Consider the following 21,823-nt stretch of genomic DNA (forward strand, 5'->3'; position numbering starts at 1 on the left):
TTGATACTTTTATTTTTTTATTTGATACTGTGGACTTTATATCTATATTTAAACATCTGTTTTATTCCATAGTTTGTGTAAATATGTAAAACTATCTATTATTCTTAAAGTAACTTTAATAACAAAACAAATCATAACAACAAGATTAATAATTATATAATTTTTTAATATGACAAACGGTCATGTAATAGTGTTATTTGGTGCAATTCTCAGAGTAGATCTCATCGAACGGTGTTGATTTCATCCGTAAGATACCTGCCTAGTTGCAAAACGATGAAAGAAATTTGCCCAGGCCCGCGCGTCCGACTAGCTTCCAAGAGATGCAGCACATCAGTCTTTTCTATCTTGTTGTTGTACAATCGTATTCCCTCATGAAGCATGAGGTACAAAGTCGATGGGCATGGATGCGTTATATTACGTTGTTTGAACGCAGAAACCTTCCATCACATCTCACTTTTAGCAACTGCTACCAATAAGTAATCTTGGTCCAAACTCTAAATAAACAGTCTCTTTCAGACTTTCGTTGTATGTACATATGCAAATTCTCCATAATGATTTATTTCGTTGATGCCTGCATACTGTACATAAATTATATTAAGGGATCGGTGTACTTCCATCGATTGTTTTTCTTTCGAACAATCATCGTCGGATAAAGCTCCAATAGTTATTTATAATTGCTAAACAACATGTGGACATGTACTTCATACATCTATTCATTTGAAGATTAATTCGCATATTGCCCAACTCCCCCCTTTTAACTCTAATAAGCTATTGAATTAGGTTACTACGTTAGGTATCATTATTGGCATCATTGTCAGCTCCTAACCTGCCTGCCTCTTAAGCTAGGTAGGTGGTGTATACAGGAACGTAGTTCCTCTGACGCAAAGTCAGAGGAACGTTGTCACTGATACGTGGGCCTCACTATATATGGGTCCACATGTCAACCTCTGGGTCTCTCTGACTTTACGTCAGAGAATCTCATCACAGATAGTGATAAGATGAGTTGTAGTATTACTAGAGTCACTAGGTAATTGGATTGTCTAACGACAATTTTTAGGTTGGTTCGAAGGATTCGTGTTGGGGAGGATGGTAAGGATGGAGTCATTGCAATGTCAACACTAGGAAAAAGTAAAAACAAAAAAAAGCATGGGATGGAACTAACGATGTTATCCACAGATGGAGTCAGTTAATTAGTAGAGTGTGGATAGATTGGGTTCGGAGAACGGCTAGAATGGTAATGGTGGTGACCACGAGCCTATCATCCAACAACTATATTATATATTGTTTTACCAACTATCTCTTTATATATAAAAAATATTTAATAATAGTCCTGGTTCTGTTTTCTTCTCTAAAATACAAGTTTTAAACAATACTAATATGTGTATAATTCACATTTCTCTGTAGCAAAACGTATGTATTTAGCTAGTATGATTAGAGGGAGGTGAACTATCAATCCATTGAAAAAAGATATAGCACAATATATATCCTCACATGATTGTTGTTATTTTTTGTTCGGACAAACACTATAATATCCAATAAGTGCTTTATTTGTTCCAAAATATAAACATTTCTAGTTTATTTAGCATAGATTAAAGTTGAGAAGCAAATATTTTAGTGCTCCTCAATAAATAAGAAAAATGCGAGGATGAAAGGGTAATTATAGATAACATGATCAGAAATTTGAACTAGAGATAATTCACGAGACAAGTTACACACACGAAAGTATAATGTTAATCTATTATATATATAAAGTAATAGGAAAAGAAACCTCCACGTTTTCTCTCACGGGCTAAAAATTCTGAGATTAATCGAAGAAAAAAAAGAGAAATCAATCGGGCTGGGATCGGCAAGAGAAAGATGAAATTCCTTTGGTACAAGGAAGGAAATCAAGCGTAGGCTCTCCCTGGACTCTAAGCACGGCATACTATAAAAAAAAGACCAGATATAAATACAGTTTAGAAAAATTTAAATCTCGATTAAAAATTTTAATATACTTGATATTGAGGGAAGAGTCTATCTATAAATACAACTTAAGAATTAGAAATAAAGAAAAATAAAACGAGTCCACGTGTAAATACAATTAGAAAAATTCAAATCTCGATTAAAAATTTTAAAATAATTGATATCGAGGGAAAAATCCATCTATCAATACAATTTGGAAATAACTAAAATTTTGTTTACAAATTAGGAAAAAATTAGGAGAAAACGACAATATATAAATACAATTTATAAATATCTAAAATTTGAATTATAAATTAAATATTATGTAGAAAAGAGTTTATGTATAAGTATAATTTAGAATACTGGTAAATAAGGTTTCATATAAAATATATAATTTAGAAAATTTAAATTCAAATTAATACTTAAAAACTAATTATCATCAAGATAAGATACCCTATATAACTACAACGATACTAGCCGAGCAATATGCGCGGGCCACCATACTTGTTCCTCTTAAACAAGGACAGATGGCCACATTTTTGCTCACCAAGAAATCATCACAGAAATTCTTAAAATTATGTCGTGAATGGTTTATATCAGTTAGGGATTTTTTTATTTTTGGAAAGAAAAATACGATTTGAATTCTCTTTTATGGAGGGATTTGAATTCTAAGAGCAATAGATATAAATTGCACCGAGATGAAATTTGGTTCTTTTGTCGGCACTGTATGCAATATAGTTCGACTATTTGATATGATTCGTTGGTATTAACTTTAGTCCTACATACCATACTCCAGAAAAGTCCAAAACTCCAGAAAAATAGTTTGGTGATTTAACCGTGGAGAGATAAGGCGCCTTGACCCTTTTGCTCGGTAAAACTCGTTGTTCCGTATCAGAAGCGAGAAGAAAAAGGCCGCAGCTATACGATGGATGCATTGGAAGAACGTTATTTTCCGTTCATTTACAACCTTTTTTATCCGGCTCCTAACGGCATCAAATCACAAAAAAAAGGGTCTCAAAACAAAACAATTAAGTGAGAAAAAATGATACAAGAAACATGACGTTTACAGATGAACAAATCAGCTGCTCACAGGTTCATGTCATGATCAATCGTCCATTCGTAATGGCACGTACGTGTAATGGGTTTACTCCGGCGCATGCATGCACGTACGCATGCGTCGTCGTCGACGGCTACGTGCAAGCCTACAACCTCTGCAACCTGATTTGCTCCCTGAACTTGGCGATGAACTCGTCGGCCTTCCTGTCCACCTCGTCCTCCACCTGATCCGGCGCCGCCTTGGCCGCCAGCTCCGAAAGCTCCTCGTCGACGGACATGTCGCCGCCGTCGTCGTTGGCGAAGTCACCGTTGTAGTCGTCATGGTACGACGTCGTCCTTTGCGTCGACGCGCCCATGTCGTCAGCGTCGTCGTCGTCGTCGTCCCAGTCGGTGACTTGGCCGTCGTCGCTGAACGAATGGTCGCCGGGAGGCACCGGGGAACCGTAATCCGGGAAGCCCTTCGACGTAGTGGATGGCTGATCCGTCGTGGCAGCAGTGGATTTCCGGGACCTGCAGACGGCGTCGAGAACAGAGGGCGGCGAAGGGCCGGCGCCCCAGAACCCTGCCGTCGACGCGGAGCTGTCCGTATCTGCGCCAATGCCGTCGTCGTCGCTGGCGTCGCCGCCGGCTTCGGCCTCGAGCGCCGGCGCCGGCGGCGGTGGCGGTGGCTTCAGCCTCCGCACAGGCAAGGAAAGCGGCTTCCCGCCGCACGCGCCGTCGTCGTCGCTCTCCGCATTGTCGGTGGCGGCGACCACGACGAGGGGATCGTCGGCGAGGTACCGAGAGTTCCACGCCCGGGCACCGTCTCCACCGCCGCCACCACCATCGCCACCGTCGCCACCCGCGGAGTTCTTCTGGGCGAAGACGCCGTAGGAGATGACGACACCGAGAAGAAACAGGTGTGGCACCTCCCACACCGCCTGAGCCAGGGAGGGCAGCAGGGAGACGGCCCCGACGGCGACGGCGAGCAGCACGGCCACGGGCACGAGGGCCGAGGAAGCCCGCTTCCCGTTCGCCACCACGACACGGATAGCTTGCGTGCTGGGAGACGCTGCGGCTGCGTCGACGGCGGCCATTGCTAGCTCGCCCGCGGACGCGCGCGGTCACGCGGATCGAGAAGGTGGTACGTCTGCGCGTCACGACTCACCCCGGGGTTGCCGGTGTCGCCGTGCTTTGGCGGCAACCGGTCGAGCTGCTGCTACTGTTCCGGGATCCCTTGCTTTGCCGCGAGGAGACGCACGCGGCTAAGCCTTGGCTGCAAAGCAACGGTGAATTAAAAAAAAAAATCACGTCGCGGTTTCAACTTTGGAAGGCTGCTCTTCTCGTCCGCGTGGTCACTTTGGCATAATTAATCACGTCCACACGGCACTGTTACTGTATCCGGCTGATAAATTTGATAATTTGATTTTTTTTTTCATTATTCAATTATTTATGTCGACACTCGTCATATATGACATATGAGTTAGCTCGATGACGGTGAGTCCTGATGTCAAATAATCGAACATCAATCTTACAGGTGTCAATAAATTAAATCTCTTTCATCCCTCGCTTGAAAGAAAGGATTGCCGAATGGTATATTTGTGACTAAAAATTTTATATACCTATTATTAGTGAGCTAAAAACCAATACTGAAAAATAAACCTTGACAAAAAAATCTAAAATAAACTCTAAATTTAATGTTAAAACTTTAAATTTTGCACATAAGTATAAGCGAAAATGTGGAGATGGAACTTTAATAAAGCTAACCAAAACTTCTTTTGCACATTGTTTTTATCGTTTCTTTGGCAGATCTTGGCATGCGAGGGGCGATTGTTCTGTGAGAAAGACAAAAGATAGAACCGGTTGATTTCTCGAGAGAAGCGCAAAGCGAAAGACGACGCCGGCCACGACGGCATGGGGGCCACTCCGGCGATTCGTCGGGTTTAAGGGGAAGTTTACACGCTTGGCTACAAAGGCACACCGACACACCGTCGGTCGCGGCGGTCGCTTTGTCTTTGCTCCGTGGCGGCCGACACCCGCCATCACTGGCGATCATTCCCCCGGGGCTCGCCGCAATGATTCGCACGGCCGGTCGCCCCCTCGCAGTTGAAAAAAAAAATTAGTCTGGCTGATCTGCTGCTGACGTGCATATTACAGAAGTACTATTCGCCTAGTTCCTACAGTGGATCCATGAAATGCTCTGTTTCAGTCGGCTGTACTCTGGGCAGTCCCGGACTCCCGGTTGCTCAACACACTGATCAATCAAGGTAGGACCCGAATTGAGAGGGAAAGGCACCGGTGAAGAGTACTCTGTTTCAATCCAAGCTTACACACTCTTATTATCTGATTTTATGATAATTTTTTGAGTATCTGATTTTATGATGAATTTTTTGAGAAAAATGAACGACCGAATTAATTACTGTAACATTAAAATTTTACTTTAGAAATATCAGATCAGAAGTTTTTCTATTCTTTTTTTTAGCAAAATTTGCTACAGGGCATAAAAAACGTGTAATTACTCGGTAGACACCGTAAGATCATGAATTTGCTGCAAGGCACCATGAAAATATGGTAATTAACTGGTAGACACTCTAGCCATTATTTTATTAATTTCATAATTTAAATTTTTAAAAATAACGAGATTACCCTCGGTGGCCAACCTGTTATGCCGAGTCGGTAGAACCAGACCCAGTCGGTCTTGACATTGCACCACACCCAAATCCTAGCCTACAACGCGATTGAGCAGGCGGTGGTGGCAGCGACCCAGCTACGGCGAGGGCGGCGGTGACCCGGCCACTGAGGGCAATCTCGCCATTTTTAAAATTTGACTCCGAAATTAATAAAATAATGGTCGGGATGTCTACCAGCTAATTACCATATTTTTGTGATGTCTTACAGCAAATTCGTGATCTTACGGTGTCCACTGGCTAATTACACGTTTTTTCGATGCCCCATATCAAATTTTGCCTATTTTTTTTTAACAAAACAGACTGTTCAGAAATTTAGAAGATATGTCCGTGATAATCCAGATTTGACAATGAAAAAAATAACGTAGCCCTACAAGTTAAGAGCACTCTGTTTCAATACAAGCTTATGTCTACTGTCTACAAGCCCATGTGTGAAGCCATCTAGCAGCAGCAGCAGCCGAAAACACGGCCAACCGGAGACCCGGACGCTCCGCCGGCACACGGAGCACGGTGCAGCTATGCCAAGGTGGACGAAACTGCGACCATCTGCAGATCCACCAACCATTCAACCAAGAATATTATTGTTGCCCCAGGGTAGGTGTTGATGTACATCAAAGATGCTCACACTACTCCATCCGGACATCGGAATCACTTCTAGATCAAGCAGCATGTAGTACAGCATTTCGCTGTTTCTAACCAAAACTACTCTCGGTGGCAAAATTGAAGCAGCCCAGGTTTCTTCGCTTCATAATCTGGAGGACCTATATTTTCCATTTCTCCACAAACACAGCTTCAGCACACCGACCAGGGGGCCTCTGTACAGTACAGCATACAGGAGTACAGCATGGGCCTTTTGCAGGGAACAGCTTCATGGCGCATTGCTTTAAACCTCCGGTCCTGCTGCGAAGAGGTTGACAAGGCCTCGGCAGGCTTGGACAGATACCTCGGAGGCCTGAAAAAGTTCTCCGTCCAAGTTCCAGACGCTTTCGTCATGTGGCGATATAAAAGTAAATGCTTCTGTCTGCAGAAATCGGAAGATCATGGTTGGATATTGTAACATGGAAGTAAAAGAAAGAAAAAAGGAAAAGAAAAGAAAATGTTACCTTATGATGTTCGACAAACTTGAAGCTCAGAGGATCTGAGCCCTTCTTGGTAAATTGTGTTAGATGCCTACAGTTAAGTCAGGACGCGTAAGAACATAGGAGTACTCGACAAATGGAGATAATTACCGAATCTACTGATTTCTGAGTGAATTTAGCATTATTCTTTAGCTTGTGTAAACTACATAAAAGTGGAAATATAGTAGTCATTTTTTTTTTGCATTCCTATTTCTGTGACACATGTGATACCTGTGCAGTGATGTTCACTCTAGTGAGTTACTCGAGTTACAATATCTATGCAATGGTCTTGAGTTACTCGAGTGCAACCAGTCTAAAAATAGGTCAACAGGGATGGTGGGTCGATATATAGATACCCATTAACCCACTTTAGTTCAACTAAATCAACGAAACATGCACTTATGTGACTCTTAGTTCAGCTAGCTTGGGCTAATGGATATCCATGTATTGACCCACTCCCATTCCTAAGGTAAGTTAACTTTTTATCTTCTGCTGAAAAGCACCTTTCCAACATAGTATACCATGCGAGAAGCTGGACCTCTTGTAACAGAGTTCTCACCATAAGTAAAAGGGAAGAGGACAATCTCTAATGAGCAGAAGATGAAGAAAACCATCAGATAGGTGTGCATCAGCCACTAGACCATCAGGGGCCCTTTCGTTACGACATGAAATTACAGCTGCACCAACACTGAGAAAACGCCCCTTGGACCAAACCCATTTTGGATTCTCACAAGGTGTTCTGGAACTGTCCAAAAGATCATCTTCTGAATTGTGTTCAGACGCTGAGCTTCCTTTGCATATAAAACAATTTGTTCGGCAGATGATTTTGTGGTGTCTATTTTGATGATACTGCAGTGTTTGGACCGCACTTGCATTGTTCTCTGCCGATGCTGTAAGTGAATTAGTGTTTCCATTCTCAAGAAAAGCCACTTGTGCCTCATAAGATCTGAAAAACGACTAGAGACTGTTAATTTCAAAATGAGTAGGTAGATACCAGAACAAATTCACTGTTAATCACCTGTGCTTCAAAAACACCATGGTTCCAGAGAAGTCATATCGCGCAGGGCCCATCCACCTGTACTTTTCACTCTCCCTTATAACTTCTCCATAGAATCCATATCTGTAATCAGATTTAAACAACTGGGTTTCAGCAGCTATGCAGAAGAGGAAATTTGCAGATGGTCATATCCAAAATATATGTTCAATGCAATCCATGACTGCCTGTGATGTGCAGGAAGAAACAAGGAAATAATATGTTTCCTAAAAGACTGATATAAGGTTAATAACTTAACAATCTAGCTTGCATTAACTTTTCAAAAGTGACTTCAACTGAAGGTTGAAGCTCTGTATATTTATCCACAACTTTAAGCCCTTTTATGGGCTGATGTTAACATTGCCACAGGATGCCTATGCTGGCAATGCACAATGCCACAGCCACATATAACATAAATGTGATCAGATATCAAATTCATGATGCCCTTCCCAATAAATATAAGCATTAGCTTTATATCATATCTGAGAGACAGTAGCATACCCTGCAAATGAAGCAGCATAACGAACCGTTGGTAAAATCTCAGCTGATGGGCTACTTTTCCATCTGACAACTTGAGCTATATCAAGTGATATCCTTCTGCCGAGGATAATAAGCAGAGCAGAAGTCATAGGATCTCGCTCCCCAGTTGTACTGCAAAAACCAACAGCGCGTCAACAACCACAAAAGAGCTGAAAGTGATGATCAATAATTTGTATGCAGCATTGAACTCATCTTTGTCATCACAAGATAGCAAATGGTTAATATTAGCATGTGCTCCTGGAGTTCAACAGATTTAAAGATTGATAGAAGAAAATATCCAACGTCGAAGGATCAACTTGATATTATTTTAGCAGGTTTGTGGGTTATCAAATATCCGGCACTATTGAACATAAACTGTCCAGCATGATAGAGGATCATAAGTTCATAATCAACTTGCATGCAATGGAACATATTTATAGTTTTTAACAGAATTGAATTGCCAAGGTTAAATAAACGTTATAATCCTAGCAATAAAAATCAGTAAGAATAGATAAATAATTGATCAATACCTGAGAACAATAGCATCTGTCGAGCCAGAAGGAATTATTCCAAGCCTAAACCAATTATTTGGAAAGGAGACCAAAGGCACCTGAACTGCAGTAGCATAAAGTGGAACATGAAATAGGAACTCTACGTGAGTCAGTAACCCTTAAAGTTTAGCAATTTTAAGACAACACAGAAGACTGAGTTAGGATTATGCACTGACCTTCATTGCATGGTTCATCACTAGAATCTGAAAATAAGGAACACAAAAACTTACTTATAAGAGAATTTTCTTTGTATAATATGAGGTAGATGTGAAATCAAAGACATACTTGATGACAAAATTTCCAATCCTGTCGATGGTGCGATTGAAAGAAGGGGCTCATGGTCATCAGGTGTGTTAGAACTTCCAGAGAAGATGGCATTTGCATCATCTCCTGTGGACATACTATTGCTTAGATCATTATTTCTATGATCTTGGCACTTCATGTTGCTTCCGAAATATCCGAAGCCTTCTGGAGTTGGGGGGTATGAATTGATGTGCCTTGTACTTAGTAGCCCATTCAAAATTTCGTTAAATAAACCATCACCACCCTAAAATGTACAATTTTGATATCAGAGTAGAACAAGGAACTTCAGTGTGTTTATGATTTATGAACAAGTTGAAAAGTGGATCAAGACTGGGAATTTTTTTCTCGCAAAGTAAAGAATAAAAGCTTTGTCTGTTTCTCTAGCAGCAATTAGTGAAAGGTTTATACAGCCATATAAAATCTTCAGGCATGTACTAAGTAATCTCCAGTTCTCCATGAAATTTAACCAAGATTTATACTTTTACTAGGACTAGCCTGAAGTATTTTTTTTTTAAAAAAGAAACAATAAATTAGTAGAATATAAACACGCTCTTGTAGCCAGATGCAGCCGATTGTGGATCATAACTAAATGATCTATGGCCTAGCACTCATCTTGTAATTGCGATGCTTAATATCAAATGGAACAATACACAATCCTTTTGTGTGTTGTCAAAAAGAGGTGATCATAAGCATCACAGTACTTTCCTATAATACAGGGGAGTTGGGAGAACATTCCTTTGAACGAATAAGAACAAAAGATTAACTCAAATTTACATACCACTGCAATTATGCCATCAAATTTCTTGAGATCTTTATCTGATAAAGATACTAAAGTATCATATGCATGCCCTGCTCGCTCTGTGACTATCACCTGAAGCAATGTGCACATGAGGTGATCAGGAGTTGAAGCTTTCAGGAGTTCTTCAACAACAAACTTATAATGTTAATGCCACAAAATCATCAGAAAAGAAAATCAGTCGTACATATTATATGCTTATCTCTAACTGTTATAGCTTTTCATACTTCCATTCGCAGAAGTTTACCTTCGTCTTTACTTTTGCCCGCTCAAATAATGGAGCTACTGTTTCCCAATTCTTACATCCTGTACCTTTTCCGCACAATGGATGGACAAATACCTACAATGTGTGAAATATTAGCTGACGCAAGAATATAAGACCAAAGTTGAGCGATATGTCTGAGTCGAAATGCTATGTCAGGGAGTAGAAAAACACATATTATTTACCATGAGGTTCTTGGGCCTATCCTGTTCCTTACTTATGCACACATTCATATGCTCAACCCAAGTTTTGCAGGTTCTCAAGTCTTTATGACCAAAAATATATTCACAAGGTACCCATGGAGATGGTCTTTTTCTTGATCTTGTGATTGAATGAATGACAAATCGGTTCATCTGCATGAGCAACAACGTTTTGTTTTCATCTGAAAGAGCTTATATAACACATTATTTCATATGGCAAACGTGTTCACGGATATTACAGAAAATGAAGTCTGCAAAGTAAATAAACAGTTGTTATAACCTCAGTATTTCTCTTGCCTTGAACAACAGCTTTTGTATTCCAAGGTCCATACAGAGGACCCACATCAAGCAGCTCTACAGCATAAACATCTGAAAACTTAAGCTTGTTTTCCAACTTAGGCTGCATTCTGATAGATGACAAACATGAAGAACTCACTTCCTGCAATGTGTAGCATGATGAGCAGAAACCACACAGGCGCATGGTAAAAGTAAACTGATAGATTCTGTGAGTACAGAATGTAAGACTTGAGGAAATAGAAAAATCACACTATCCTTGCTGATAGGAGTTAAATGAATGTCAAAAATGTCATATTCAATGATTATGTCTTTGCACACTGGCTATTAGTCTGGAGCTCTTTACTGACGATGGGCTGTAGTTTGGAGCTCTTTACTGACGATGTCATCCAATGGTGAATTTGTGTTGTGGTGGAAAAAACTATAGCTTCACAAATCATAAACACCCTGTTAGTGTTCCTATTTGTTGATTGGGTACATAAAACGACGTTATCCCTTTCAAAAGATATGTTTATGCTGTTCACAGAAAGAGTCATGCACCCATTCACCATCCACAATGGCTAGCTATTTATATTCCAAACAGGAACTTCAAAATTGTCATGTCCTCTATGCATATAGCCTCACATCTTTTTAATTAACCAGGATTTCTATGAATCGCCTGATACTTGTTGATGCTAAAATAGTGAACAAGTGACCTATGTTCAGAGTTCTAACAGGGCACAGTATTGTTGTAAATTTCTAACATCAGCACACTGCACATTATTCATCGTCTCCGCCTCCCAATCTACCCGCTGTCTCTCCAATTCAAGACCTAAAGCTACAAATTTTCCTGACTCTATCGTACACAAGTCAGCCAAGACAGGACAATTATTCCAAACACCTGTCAAAAACCCACTTAAATCTGCAGGATCTAAGACAAGATCGGTGAGCGCAGTGCGCAGAGAGGCAGATGGGCGGCAGCGCGGGTGCGTACCTGGTGAAGGGGCTGGAAGGAGAGGCCTTCGTCGCCGACGGCCACGGCGACCTCCCCGACGCCGTCCAGGAAGAGCACCTCACCGTCGCTTTGCATGACCTTTTCCCGTTACTGGTGCTGGCCTTCCGGGTGCGAAGGGAGGACCGGAGGAGCAAGTGCGAATGCCTTTTTTTCCTTTTTCAGTTGGGTTCTTCAGTTCTTGCGCGCTTGGGTCCGCGTTGGCTGCTTCCACTGGCTGCACGTTTTTGACGAAGAGAAAATTGCATCCGTGCCACCGGATGTGGTATTGGCTTGTATTAGGCCCCGTTTAGTCCAAGAATTTTTCTTACCAACATCACATCAAATATTTGATATCTAAATAAAGCATTAAATATAAATAAATATTAAAACTAATTACATAGTTATAGGGAAAATCGTGAGACAAATCTTTTAAGCCTAATTAGTACATGATTAGCCATAAGTGCTACAGTAACCAACGTTTGCTAATGACGGAATAATTAGACCCAAAAGTCGTCTCACGGTTTTCAGGCAAAATATGAAATTTGTTTTGTAATTTGACTACGTTTAATATTTCAAATATGTGATCATACGTGCCGATATGACGCCTCTCCTAAATATTTTTGGGAACTAAACGGGGTCTTATATCCGTACCATATTATAACTAGTTGATACCTGCACATTGCTACAGACATATTAGAAAATTTAAAATTTTGAACATTAGTATGAATGATTGGCATGCGTACAGTTTTAGACTTGTAATGAGAACCATAGCATCAGTTAAAAATTTGAATTTGCAATGGATTGCAAACACAATGAACAAATACATATCTCCGGTAGTCGCTAATGTCTCAGTTGTATTCAGGCTAGATTGGACGAGATTCGATGGTCTTGGATTCTTGGAGATGTTTTAGTCTCAAGAGTGGTTGGCGTACTGCATGATGAATGATATTTGGCTTAGATTGGAGTTAAATGTGAATAAAAATGTTTGAGGGTGGATCAATTTATAATGACATAGGGATGTAGGCGTTCTACAGTGCATCTCTATGTTGAACTGGGCATGGACTCCAAATGGCCTTAAAGATGTGTGTGATGCTTTGCAAGGCCACTGATGTGCTGACGGGGAGAGGAGAGCCACGCGGGGGGAGGCGAGAGGCCCGACACGAAGACGAATCCTCATCCATGGACGGCAGCGTAGTGTAGACATTGCGTTGCTGGCAGTTGGTGCAGGGCGACGGGAAGAGGAGAACCGTAGGGCGGGGGGAGTAGGTGAGGGGGACCGACGTTGGCAGCATGGAGAGGGGAGCTACGTGGATTGATGGGAGGAGTCACGCGGAGAGGTGGGAGGAGCATGTCTTCATGGTGGGATTTTGGGTTGAGTAGGATGAGTAGATCTAATGGACCGAAAACAATTATCCATGTACACATGACGATAAATCTAAAGTTGATCAGCTTTGATTGAATGGCTATAATTTTATGATGACGTGACCTTGTAGAAATCCAACTTTATGAGTGAACTATATATGAAGAGGGGATAAGATTTTTATATGTTTTTTTTATGAATTTAGAAACATATACAAAATATATGTATCAATGCACGAATGAATTTAGATAAATCTAGAAAGTCTTATAATTTGAAATAGATGAAGTTGTTGATTTTTTTCATACACGTTTACTGCCCTTTGACTTTATTTAAAATAAAATTCACATAAATAGTATTTATTGTGACTATGTTATTTTATTAAATATGTTTTAATTATAACTTATATTTTCATATATTTATATAATACTCTTAATAAGTGAATAGTCGTACATGTGTCAAAAAGTCAACAATAAGTCAACAATTTTCTATTAAAATTTATACGGAGAAAATAATAATCCTACCCATTAATGAATTTGTTTTTTTATTACCTTCCATCCCCGTCTTTTTACTTTTGCTTCTGTTTATAATCCACTCAATTCCTGATTTTTGCTGAGCGAGAAGGATACTCAAATTTCGGGCAAGTGACTAAGATGCTATGGGAGGATGATTTTGAGACAAAATTCTACTCCCGCGGTTTCAAAATATAAATACCTATATCATTCGTATTTTGTATCATAATATATGCACACTGATTTATATAATTTCAATCATTCGAATAATTTCAAAATATAATCATTCCTACCATTTAAATTTTACATCATAGTATAGGCACACCAATTTTTGTGATTTCAACCGTGCTGATGATTCGAGTTAATCAAATACTTAAAGAGAAATTTTAATTAATTTAAAATTTAAATATTGATCGCTAAAATGGATAAAATATTGATCGACTAGTCTAGACAGCGGCGACGATGACCTTGGACGACGACGGTGTTTGGGCTACAGATCTAGACGGCGGTGTCTAGATGGACAACGATGGTGATGGCGATGGCCTGGCATCGGTGACGGACGGAGGAGCAGGGAGAGAGACGTAGAGAGGAGGAGAGATGTGTTGTGTGAGCCCATGTGTAGGGCCCATGAAATGGTAAGTTTGGTTTGGCCGGTTAACTTTGGCTAGTAGGAGGACTACTTTGGATAACCTGTTGTGTGAACTAATTTGTTGAAGGGTAAATTTAAGATCAAATTACTAAAATTTTAGCTTGAAGAGACATTTGATAAGTCTATCGAAGATATTTAAAATTTTAGAACGGGTTCTTTATATAAGACGGTTGGCGATGCTCATACATTTTCTCGAGTCCAAACGCCCAAATTCCGTTGTCCGCGTAAGCCTGGCCCGGTTTGGCGGTTCCTAGTTTCCTACTCCTCCCCTTCCGCCCCTTCGCAGAAATTCAAACTCAAAGCCTGCGCTCCTCCGGCGCCGATCTGCTCCAAGGAGGCCACCGCACCACCCGGAGCAAGCCGATGGCCTCCACCAAGGAAGCCTACCGCGTCGAGCTCCGAGCTGCCGTCCGCCAGCTCGGCGACCGCGGCCTCTACTCCGCCGCCAAATGGTACGCGCCCCCCCTAAAACCCACCGGGCCCCTCAAAACCCTAACCATGATCTCCGCCGCCTCCTCCCCCTCCTTGCAGGGCGGCCGAGCTGCTGGTCGGCATCGAGCCGGACGCCACACCGTCACCGTCGGTGGTGATGGACACCCCATCCTCGTTGGGCTCTGCCGCATCCGGCGGGCGCCTTCTGCACCTTCACCGCAGCGGCGGGTCCAGCTTCCGCCGCCGCCTCCGGCCGGGCGGGGGCGCGGCCGACGCCGGGACGCCGCTCGGCGGCGTCTCGTACGTAAGCACGCCCATCCCCGACGACGACGCGTTCGATGCGGGGGCTGACAAGTACCTGCTCGCCAAGACCTACTTCGACTGCCGTGAGTACCGGCGCGCCGCTCACGTGCTGCGCGGCCAGACCGGCCGCAAGGCCGTTTTCCTTCGGTGCTATGCCCTCTACATGGTGAGTTTGGATGGTATTGCCTTTTCTTTTGGTGTTCGCAGAATCGCAGGCGTGTTTCAGCTTGCAGATGTTTATTAGAGCAAATGGTGGTTTGAGGAAATGTCTCACTAGATCCGCTGCAAATTTCTATGGCTGCATTTCGCCAATAGAGCAATTCACATTTTTCAACCTGTAAAACATCTGATTAGGCCCCGTTTGGAAGCGATGATTGTCTGATGGAATGAAATGGATAATGCACCTAATTAATGTGATAATTAATATTTTGACAGATAAACTTACGAAATAGTAGCTAGGAACAAGTGGTCTAAGCAATGTAGTAGACATATGTTTATTGAGAACTTGTATTTTTTAGAAGCATGGAGCGACTAATCTGGGCCAATAATCTGCCAATCATCAGATTTGAACGTGCGATAGGTATCTTGATGTCTGAATGGAGTAACAACAGTTAGTAGATTTAGTGGGATTTTACTGAAGGCAGGGTGAGATGCTAGAATTTGTGTCTTAATTGACCCCTTATGGTATAATGATGTAGTGATTTACGGGCAGGTTAAACCCTAATTTGGTAAAATTTCTGGAATCTGAAAAAATGTCAAACTCTTTATTGCACATAACTGTTGCTTATTTGCTTTGTTCATAGTTATTTGGTGCCCTCTCCATATGTTACAGAAATGCTCAATTGCTCTTGTACTAAGTGGGAGATGCTTGTTTGCTGCAATATTTAACATTAGACAAATTTATAGCACGCAGGAATGTATTTTTAGTAATTCACAGTGATTCTGTTGTAATGAGGTTTTGAATCATTATATTCTAATATTGAGATGTAAGGGCTGATAAGATTCTAACATATAGTAGTAACATGATTGCCTGATGTAATAAGGAGGGCTGAGGACCCCTATAAATGATTTATCTTTTCCTCTTTGCTATTTAATTTGAGATCCGCTAAAAACAGGATTATAGGATGTCAGAGTATATAATTGTGCTCTTGTGGCTACGTTGCTTTTGGTTGCTAAAAATGGAGTGTGCCACTAGTGAATAGTGGCCAGTATTGAAGTATTCAATTTAGAACCATTCTGATTTCCATTTTAGCAGGTCCTTTTATTAGCTGGCTTTTTATTTAAGTTGCAATTTGCACTGTTAATATGTACTGATGTACAGTTGTAGGGTCGATCTTGCATCAGTTTGCATTCCTATACACTAGTCCCTAAACTTATTGGATCGTGTAAGGTTAGCAAATTCCCCCATGCATATATGGGGATACATTTTAATGCTAAGATTTTTCTTTTGACCGGGAACACTGCTAGGCAGAGTGCCCAGCAGTTAAATTCTATATATATCAAAATAAAACAGGGGAGACATATCATTACAAAAGATGCTACTGAGGAAGAACAGAGGATAAACTATGATTTATTCTGCAACTATGCAGAAGAATATCTGTCTTGGAGGCTGAGAACCAAGAATCTACACTAGGCATGACTCCCTGGAAATTCAAAGCATTGTGTTGCTTTGCTTCCAAAGATTCCAACTGGCAATGAGGAAGATATCCAAAAACCCATTTCTTACAAATCTATATCTGCAAAGTGCCACCATTTGGAAGAAATTCAAATCTACTCACTCTGTCCTAAAATGTAAGTTCTGGGATTTGAATCTTTTACTAAAATATAACCATTTCTGGTACTTTTCATAGTACTAATTGTCCCATCAATCACTTCCCATTGAAATTCTTCTTATTTTATACACACATACTCTTTCACCCCCATCCATCCCTTATTTATTAACGGGCACAACAGTCTTTTCTTCTTAACCTTAACCCAAACAACCTAGAAATGCTTATATTTTGGGACAGAGGTAGTAGATGCTAAGAATTTTAGAATGTCCCTTAGCTAACATTCGGTTAGCTATGCTTGGGTATTGGGTTAGATAACAGCTATGCATGACATTTTATATTAATGAAAATAATAGGTGTTTGGTAAGGTTATCTTTACATACTCCGATTCGTGGAAGGATGACCCTGTAATTCTGTAAACGGGTTATCTTCCTGTACAGTTTATCTAATCTTGCAAATACTGGAAGCTATCTCCTGTTTGCTTGATAGTTTGATTAGAATTTTGAAATTCGACATGCATGGTGATCATAGTTATCTTCTCTTTTAGGCTGGAGAGAAGCGGAAAGAGGAAGAAACAGTCGAGCTTGAAGGATCTCTGGGAAAAAGCAATGTTGTTAATCAGGAACTAGTTGCATTGGAGAGAGAGCTCTCAACACATCGGAGGACTGGTGCTATTGATTCATTTAGTTTGTACTTGTATGGCATTGTTCTACGTGATAAAGGCAGTGAAGCTCTAGCTAGAACAGTTCTGGTGGAATCTGTCAACAACTACCCTTGGAACTGGAGCGCTTGGTTAGAGTTACAATATCTCTGCACTAGTAGTGATATTTTGAATAACTTAAATCTCAAGAATCACTGGATGAAAGATTTCTTCCTTGCTAGTGCACATTTGGAATTAAAGATGCATGAAGAAGCTTTGAAAAGATATGAACGTTTAATGGGGGTCTTCCGTTGCAGTGACTACATTCAGGCCCAAATAGCAACCGTGCAGTATAGCATGAGAGACCTCGATGAAGCTGACATGATTTTTGAAGAACTCCTTAGGACCGATCCTTTCCGTGTGGATTCTATGGACGTTTACTCAAATTTATTGTATGCAAAAGAAAGCTCAACCGCTTTAAGTTTCCTTGCTCACAGAGTATTTTTGACAGATAAATATCGCCCAGAATCATGCTGCATAATCGCAAATTACTACAGTTTGAAGGGGCAGCATGAAAAATCAGTTTTGTACTTTCAGAGGGCACTTAAGCTTAATCGAAAGTATCTTTCAGCTTGGACTCTTATGGGACATGAGTTTGTTGAGCTAAAAAATACACCTGCTGCGATTGATGCATACAGGCGAGCTGTTGATATAAATCCCAGAGACTATCGTGCTTGGTATGGTCTTGGTCAGATCTATGAGATGATGGGAATGCCATTTTATGCACTTTATTACTTCCGTAAGTCATCATACCTACAACCTAATGATGCTCGGCTTTGGAATGCTATGGCTCAGTGCTATGAAAGCGATCAACTTCAAATGATTGAAGATGCCATCAAGTGCTACGAGAGGTCTGCAAATAATAATGATACTGAAGGAATAGCACTTCACCAGCTAGCAAAGTTACATGGTATGCTTGGACAATCAGAGGAGGCTGCATTTTACTACAAGAAGGATTTAGAGAGAATGGAAGTTGAGGAAAGGCAGGGTCAAAATTTTGTTGAAGCTCTGCTTTTCCTTGCAAAGCATTGCAAGAGCATAGGCAGGTTTGAGGAAGCAGAGCACTATTGCACAAGGCTCCTGGATTACACCGGTCCAGTAAGTTCAATTACAGAAACCATCTTTTACTTTTGAAAAGAACAAAAGATAGAATGGAGCAAAATGTTTAAATCCAGGATGCTACCATGGGCTAACGTGTTCATGAGCAATTATCTTTTATCTACTAATGTTTAGTTTCAAAAGACCTCAACTAATTCAATAAACACTCACTTTGATTTATTTTGTTAAGCATTCCTGTTTGCTCTACTCTGGGGTCTAAGAGTGGGAACTGGCCATGTTTTTCATTCATAAATAATCAATCTTTGTTTGATCTGTTTTTTCTGATTATTCTGATTCACTACAACTTCTATGCTCTATATTTACAGGAAAGGGAAACCGCAAAAAATATTTTGCAAGGGCTAAAAAGAGCACAATCAGCACTTCCACTGATGGATATCGACCATTTTGCAATGTAAACTTGACTCACAGATAAGTTATTTAGTTGGAAAACTAAGGTGGTAAGTGAAATGTGCATATTCTTATCTCCATTTTTATGCATTGAGGAAAGATACACATCCGTTTCAAGAGAACTGCTATAATACAGAATACTCATGGACAAAGGGTGTTGGTTATCACTCACTCCAAACCAGGCAAGGAAAAGAAATCTATCAGGGCCACCCACCTGACGAAACTGGTACTCTTGAGTATCTCCAGTACCAGCAGAGCAGCCACTTCCAAGCTTCATAATGTGATCCTTATCGCTTGTATCCTTGCCAGGAGGCTCCATATTGCTGGAGCTGTTGACCTTGTGTGCATCATGATCGCTTCCAGTTGCTGAAGCTTGGTAATTAGTAACACTAGGCGCCGGCATGGGGCAAAAATGAGGGTCATTGGAATGATAAAGACCGCTAGCTCGACTATCGGCATTGCTGCTTTGCTTTCTGCTGTGTTTTGCTCCTGCGGTTTTTTTCACTTGATTGCTTTGGTCTGTGTTGCCCTCCCATGGAGTTGCTTGCATATATAGGCATCTTGGAAGATTTGACCTGTCTGCATTCTAGATCTCATATTCTAGCTTGTCATAATTGTCGATGTTTTTCTTTACTATAATTTCAGTTTTGTCAATTTATCATGTGTCTCGGACCTATCATTTGCTTGTGGGCTGTGGCAAGGATCACTGTTGGTTGCCCCACTTGATGTAACACCATTGGAATCGTGGGATTAATTATCTTGCTAGTACGCATAGCGACACTATATTTGTATGTTCCATATATTAACATGTGTGGTCCTTCAGACGTTTCTATCCTTATAAGGCTGCATTCGTTTGGAGGTGAGGATGGGTTAGTTATTCGGCGTGGAAAACGTAGTAATAGATTAGTACATGATTAATTAATTATTAATTATTAAAAAAATATAAAATAGATTAATATGATTTTTTAAAACAACTTTCTATAAAAAAATTTTGTAAAAAATATACATTTAGCAGTTTAAAAAGCGTGCGTACGAAAAAAGAGAGGTCTAACTTAGAGTTGCGGAACACTGCCTAAGCATGACGTGTTCCTCCTTAGTTTACAAGAACCGACCTGCTGCATGAGTGTGTTCTTTGGCCTCAAAATTATTATATGCCCTTTTAATCACTGCATCATCATTTTGGTATAATAATACTCCAGTTGTGTCAGATGATCCTGCCTGCCATCAGAATTTGTTTGACCCCACTTCATCCTGAATCTGGAAAGTTCACTGTAAAACTTAAAATTGGTAAGTCAGTACCTGAGGTTTTATTACTGCAGCGGACCTAGCCCTCTTTCTGACCCTCGACAAAAATCCTATATCCTCCACTAAAATGCAATTACAATCCATGATTTATTATGCAACAAAAACGATTCTGGTAATATTTTTGGTTAGTCTCACCTCTCCTCTGCACTTGGTTTGGAGCTGCGTGGGGCGATATTAGTTGGTTATCCGACGCAGTTAATTTTTTTATATACGTTTAACTATTTATCTTATTTAAAATATTTATATAATTATTAATTATTTTTATATTATTTTATTTATTATTATATATATTTTTATGCATATATATAGCTTTACATATTTAAAAAAAATTAAATAAGCGAATGTTGAAACGTGTATAAAAAAATAATGGTGTCAAACATTTAGGACAGAGGTAGTACTTATGCTTATAAATATAAAATTAAATTTTAAAACTTGACTTTAGAGTTGATTTTAGGTTTTTTATTTTTCTTTATTTTTTAGCCCTTGCTTTTACGTCGCTAAGAATGCACGAAGGAAAGTTGTACTTAAAAATTACTTTTAATTGTTAATAAACGGTTTCACTTGGGCTTCTGCAAAGCCAAAACACTGGGTTGTTACTGTTTTGCACTCTACACTCAGACCAATTGAACGGCAGCTAGCTCATCAGAAGTACATCAACACGAACGACAACGCAACAAAAGGCAACACTGAGCAACCAAAACCACGAATGTACACATCTCACATCTGAGTATCTGACATCTTCCCCAAGGCAGGAACTGAAATGAAACTATCCTATCATCGATTTTTTGTTCACATTTCCATGGTCCAAACATAGCATCATTATTACGTCTCGACGTTGGCTGCTTAACGATGCGATTGTCTGTTTCTTTTCAAAGGATCCAGTCTTATCCTGGCCCTGGACGGCTGGACCAGTGTCAACAGTGAACACCTAGCGATCCAACATCGGCAAGTGAGTGGAGAGAGAAGGGGGAGAAACACGCCATTGAAGGTTTGTTTTTTTAATATTTGCAAACGAAAAATAATTTACGAATAAAACTTTTATATACATATTCTTAACGATCTAAAAACCAAGACTAAAAAATAAATTTCGGTGAAAAACCTTAAAATGAAATTCAAATTTAAGATTAAAAATTTAAATTTTAACTTATAAGCATAAACAGAAGCTATATATGGATGACAGAGGGAGAGGCGCTTGGGATTGGGATAGGTCAACCTCCTCTGCCTCAAAATGATTTTTTGGAGTTTCTCACGGTATTAAGAAAATACTTGAAATTAAATGAGATATAACTACAATGAATTAAGGTTAAAAATAGATGAAGAAAATAAATGAGAGATAGTTATAATCGGTTAAGATAAGAGAGTAAGTGAAGTTGCTATAATATCTAAAAAACGAAGTTGGTAATTTCATGACTAATCTTGCAGGTTACAGGAGTGATTGTTTGGATTCTTTATAGAAAAACCAAATAACATATTTGTAAACAAAAAATAATTTATAAATAAAACTTTTATATACATATTTTTAGCGGTCTAGAAGCTAAAGCTGATTAAAAAACTCTAAAATCAACTTTAAATTTGAGG

General features: G+C 40.1%; 3 protein-coding genes across 4 annotated transcripts; 1 reads left to right on the forward strand and 2 right to left on the reverse strand.

The window, feature by feature from the left end:
* Positions 1-2,818: 2,818 nt before the first annotated feature.
* Positions 2,819-4,218, reverse strand: LOC102706729. The gene has a single exon (XM_006648838.3). It carries the CDS (start codon positions 4,071-4,073, stop codon positions 3,144-3,146), a length of 930 nt encoding a protein of 309 aa, XP_006648901.1. The 5' UTR covers positions 4,074-4,218; the 3' UTR covers positions 2,819-3,143.
* A 1,684-nt stretch (positions 4,219-5,902) lies between these two features.
* LOC102707007 (ceramide kinase) lies at positions 5,903-11,913 on the reverse strand. The gene is made up of 13 exons (XM_006648839.2): positions 11,713-11,913; positions 10,726-10,884; positions 10,431-10,598; positions 10,231-10,323; positions 9,966-10,058; positions 9,170-9,431; positions 9,061-9,087; positions 8,864-8,948; positions 8,316-8,465; positions 7,800-7,901; positions 7,341-7,727; positions 6,767-6,833; positions 5,903-6,684 (listed from the first exon to the last, which is right to left on the reverse strand). The coding sequence occupies exons 1-13, from the start codon at positions 11,806-11,808 to the stop codon at positions 6,547-6,549; spliced, it is 1,827 nt and encodes a 608-aa protein (XP_006648902.1). The 5' UTR covers positions 11,809-11,913; the 3' UTR covers positions 5,903-6,546.
* Positions 11,914-14,464: 2,551 nt separating this feature from the next.
* On the forward strand, positions 14,465-19,757 carry LOC102707287 (anaphase-promoting complex subunit 8-like). Of its 2 annotated transcripts, XM_015834190.2 has the most exons (5): positions 14,465-14,682; positions 14,762-15,131; positions 17,282-18,532; positions 18,859-18,990; positions 19,077-19,757. In XM_015834190.2, the coding sequence occupies exons 1-4, from the start codon at positions 14,594-14,596 to the stop codon at positions 18,946-18,948; spliced, it is 1,800 nt and encodes a 599-aa protein (XP_015689676.2). In that variant the 5' UTR covers positions 14,465-14,593; the 3' UTR covers positions 18,949-18,990; positions 19,077-19,757. The 2 variants fall into 2 exon arrangements, with proteins under 2 accessions (XP_015689676.2, XP_006648903.2); XM_006648840.3 differs by having other exon boundaries at positions 18,859-19,757.
* The last annotated feature ends 2,066 nt before the right edge of the window (positions 19,758-21,823 follow it).

This window comes from Oryza brachyantha, chromosome 2 (genome assembly GCF_000231095.2).
Source record: "Oryza brachyantha chromosome 2, ObraRS2, whole genome shotgun sequence".
NCBI classification, from domain to species: Eukaryota; Viridiplantae; Streptophyta; class Magnoliopsida; order Poales; family Poaceae; genus Oryza; species Oryza brachyantha.

Excerpts from the sequence above, each read along its gene's own strand:
- LOC102707287 (XM_006648840.3), top strand. The coding sequence starts at position 14,594 with ATGGCCTCCACCAAGGAAGCCTACCGCGTCGAGCTCCGAGCTGCCGTC. Across the intron at positions 14,683-14,761 it reads CTCTACTCCGCCGCCAAATG|GGCGGCCGAGCTGCTGGTCG; the intron begins GTACGCGCCCCC and ends CCCTCCTTGCAG. Across the intron at positions 15,132-17,281 it reads GGTGCTATGCCCTCTACATG|GCTGGAGAGAAGCGGAAAGA; the intron begins GTGAGTTTGGAT and ends CTTCTCTTTTAG.
- LOC102706729 (XM_006648838.3), bottom strand. The coding sequence starts at position 4,073 with ATGGCCGCCGTCGACGCAGCCGCAGCGTCTCCCAGCACGCAAGCTATC.
- LOC102707007 (XM_006648839.2), bottom strand. The coding sequence starts at position 11,808 with ATGCAAAGCGACGGTGAGGTGCTCTTCCTGGACGGCGTCGGGGAGGTC. Across the intron at positions 10,059-10,230 it reads GGGCAAAAGTAAAGACGAAG|GTGATAGTCACAGAGCGAGC; the intron begins GTAAACTTCTGC and ends ACATTGCTTCAG. Across the intron at positions 9,088-9,169 it reads ATTGGAAATTTTGTCATCAA|ATTCTAGTGATGAACCATGC; the intron begins GTATGTCTTTGA and ends CCTTATTTTCAG.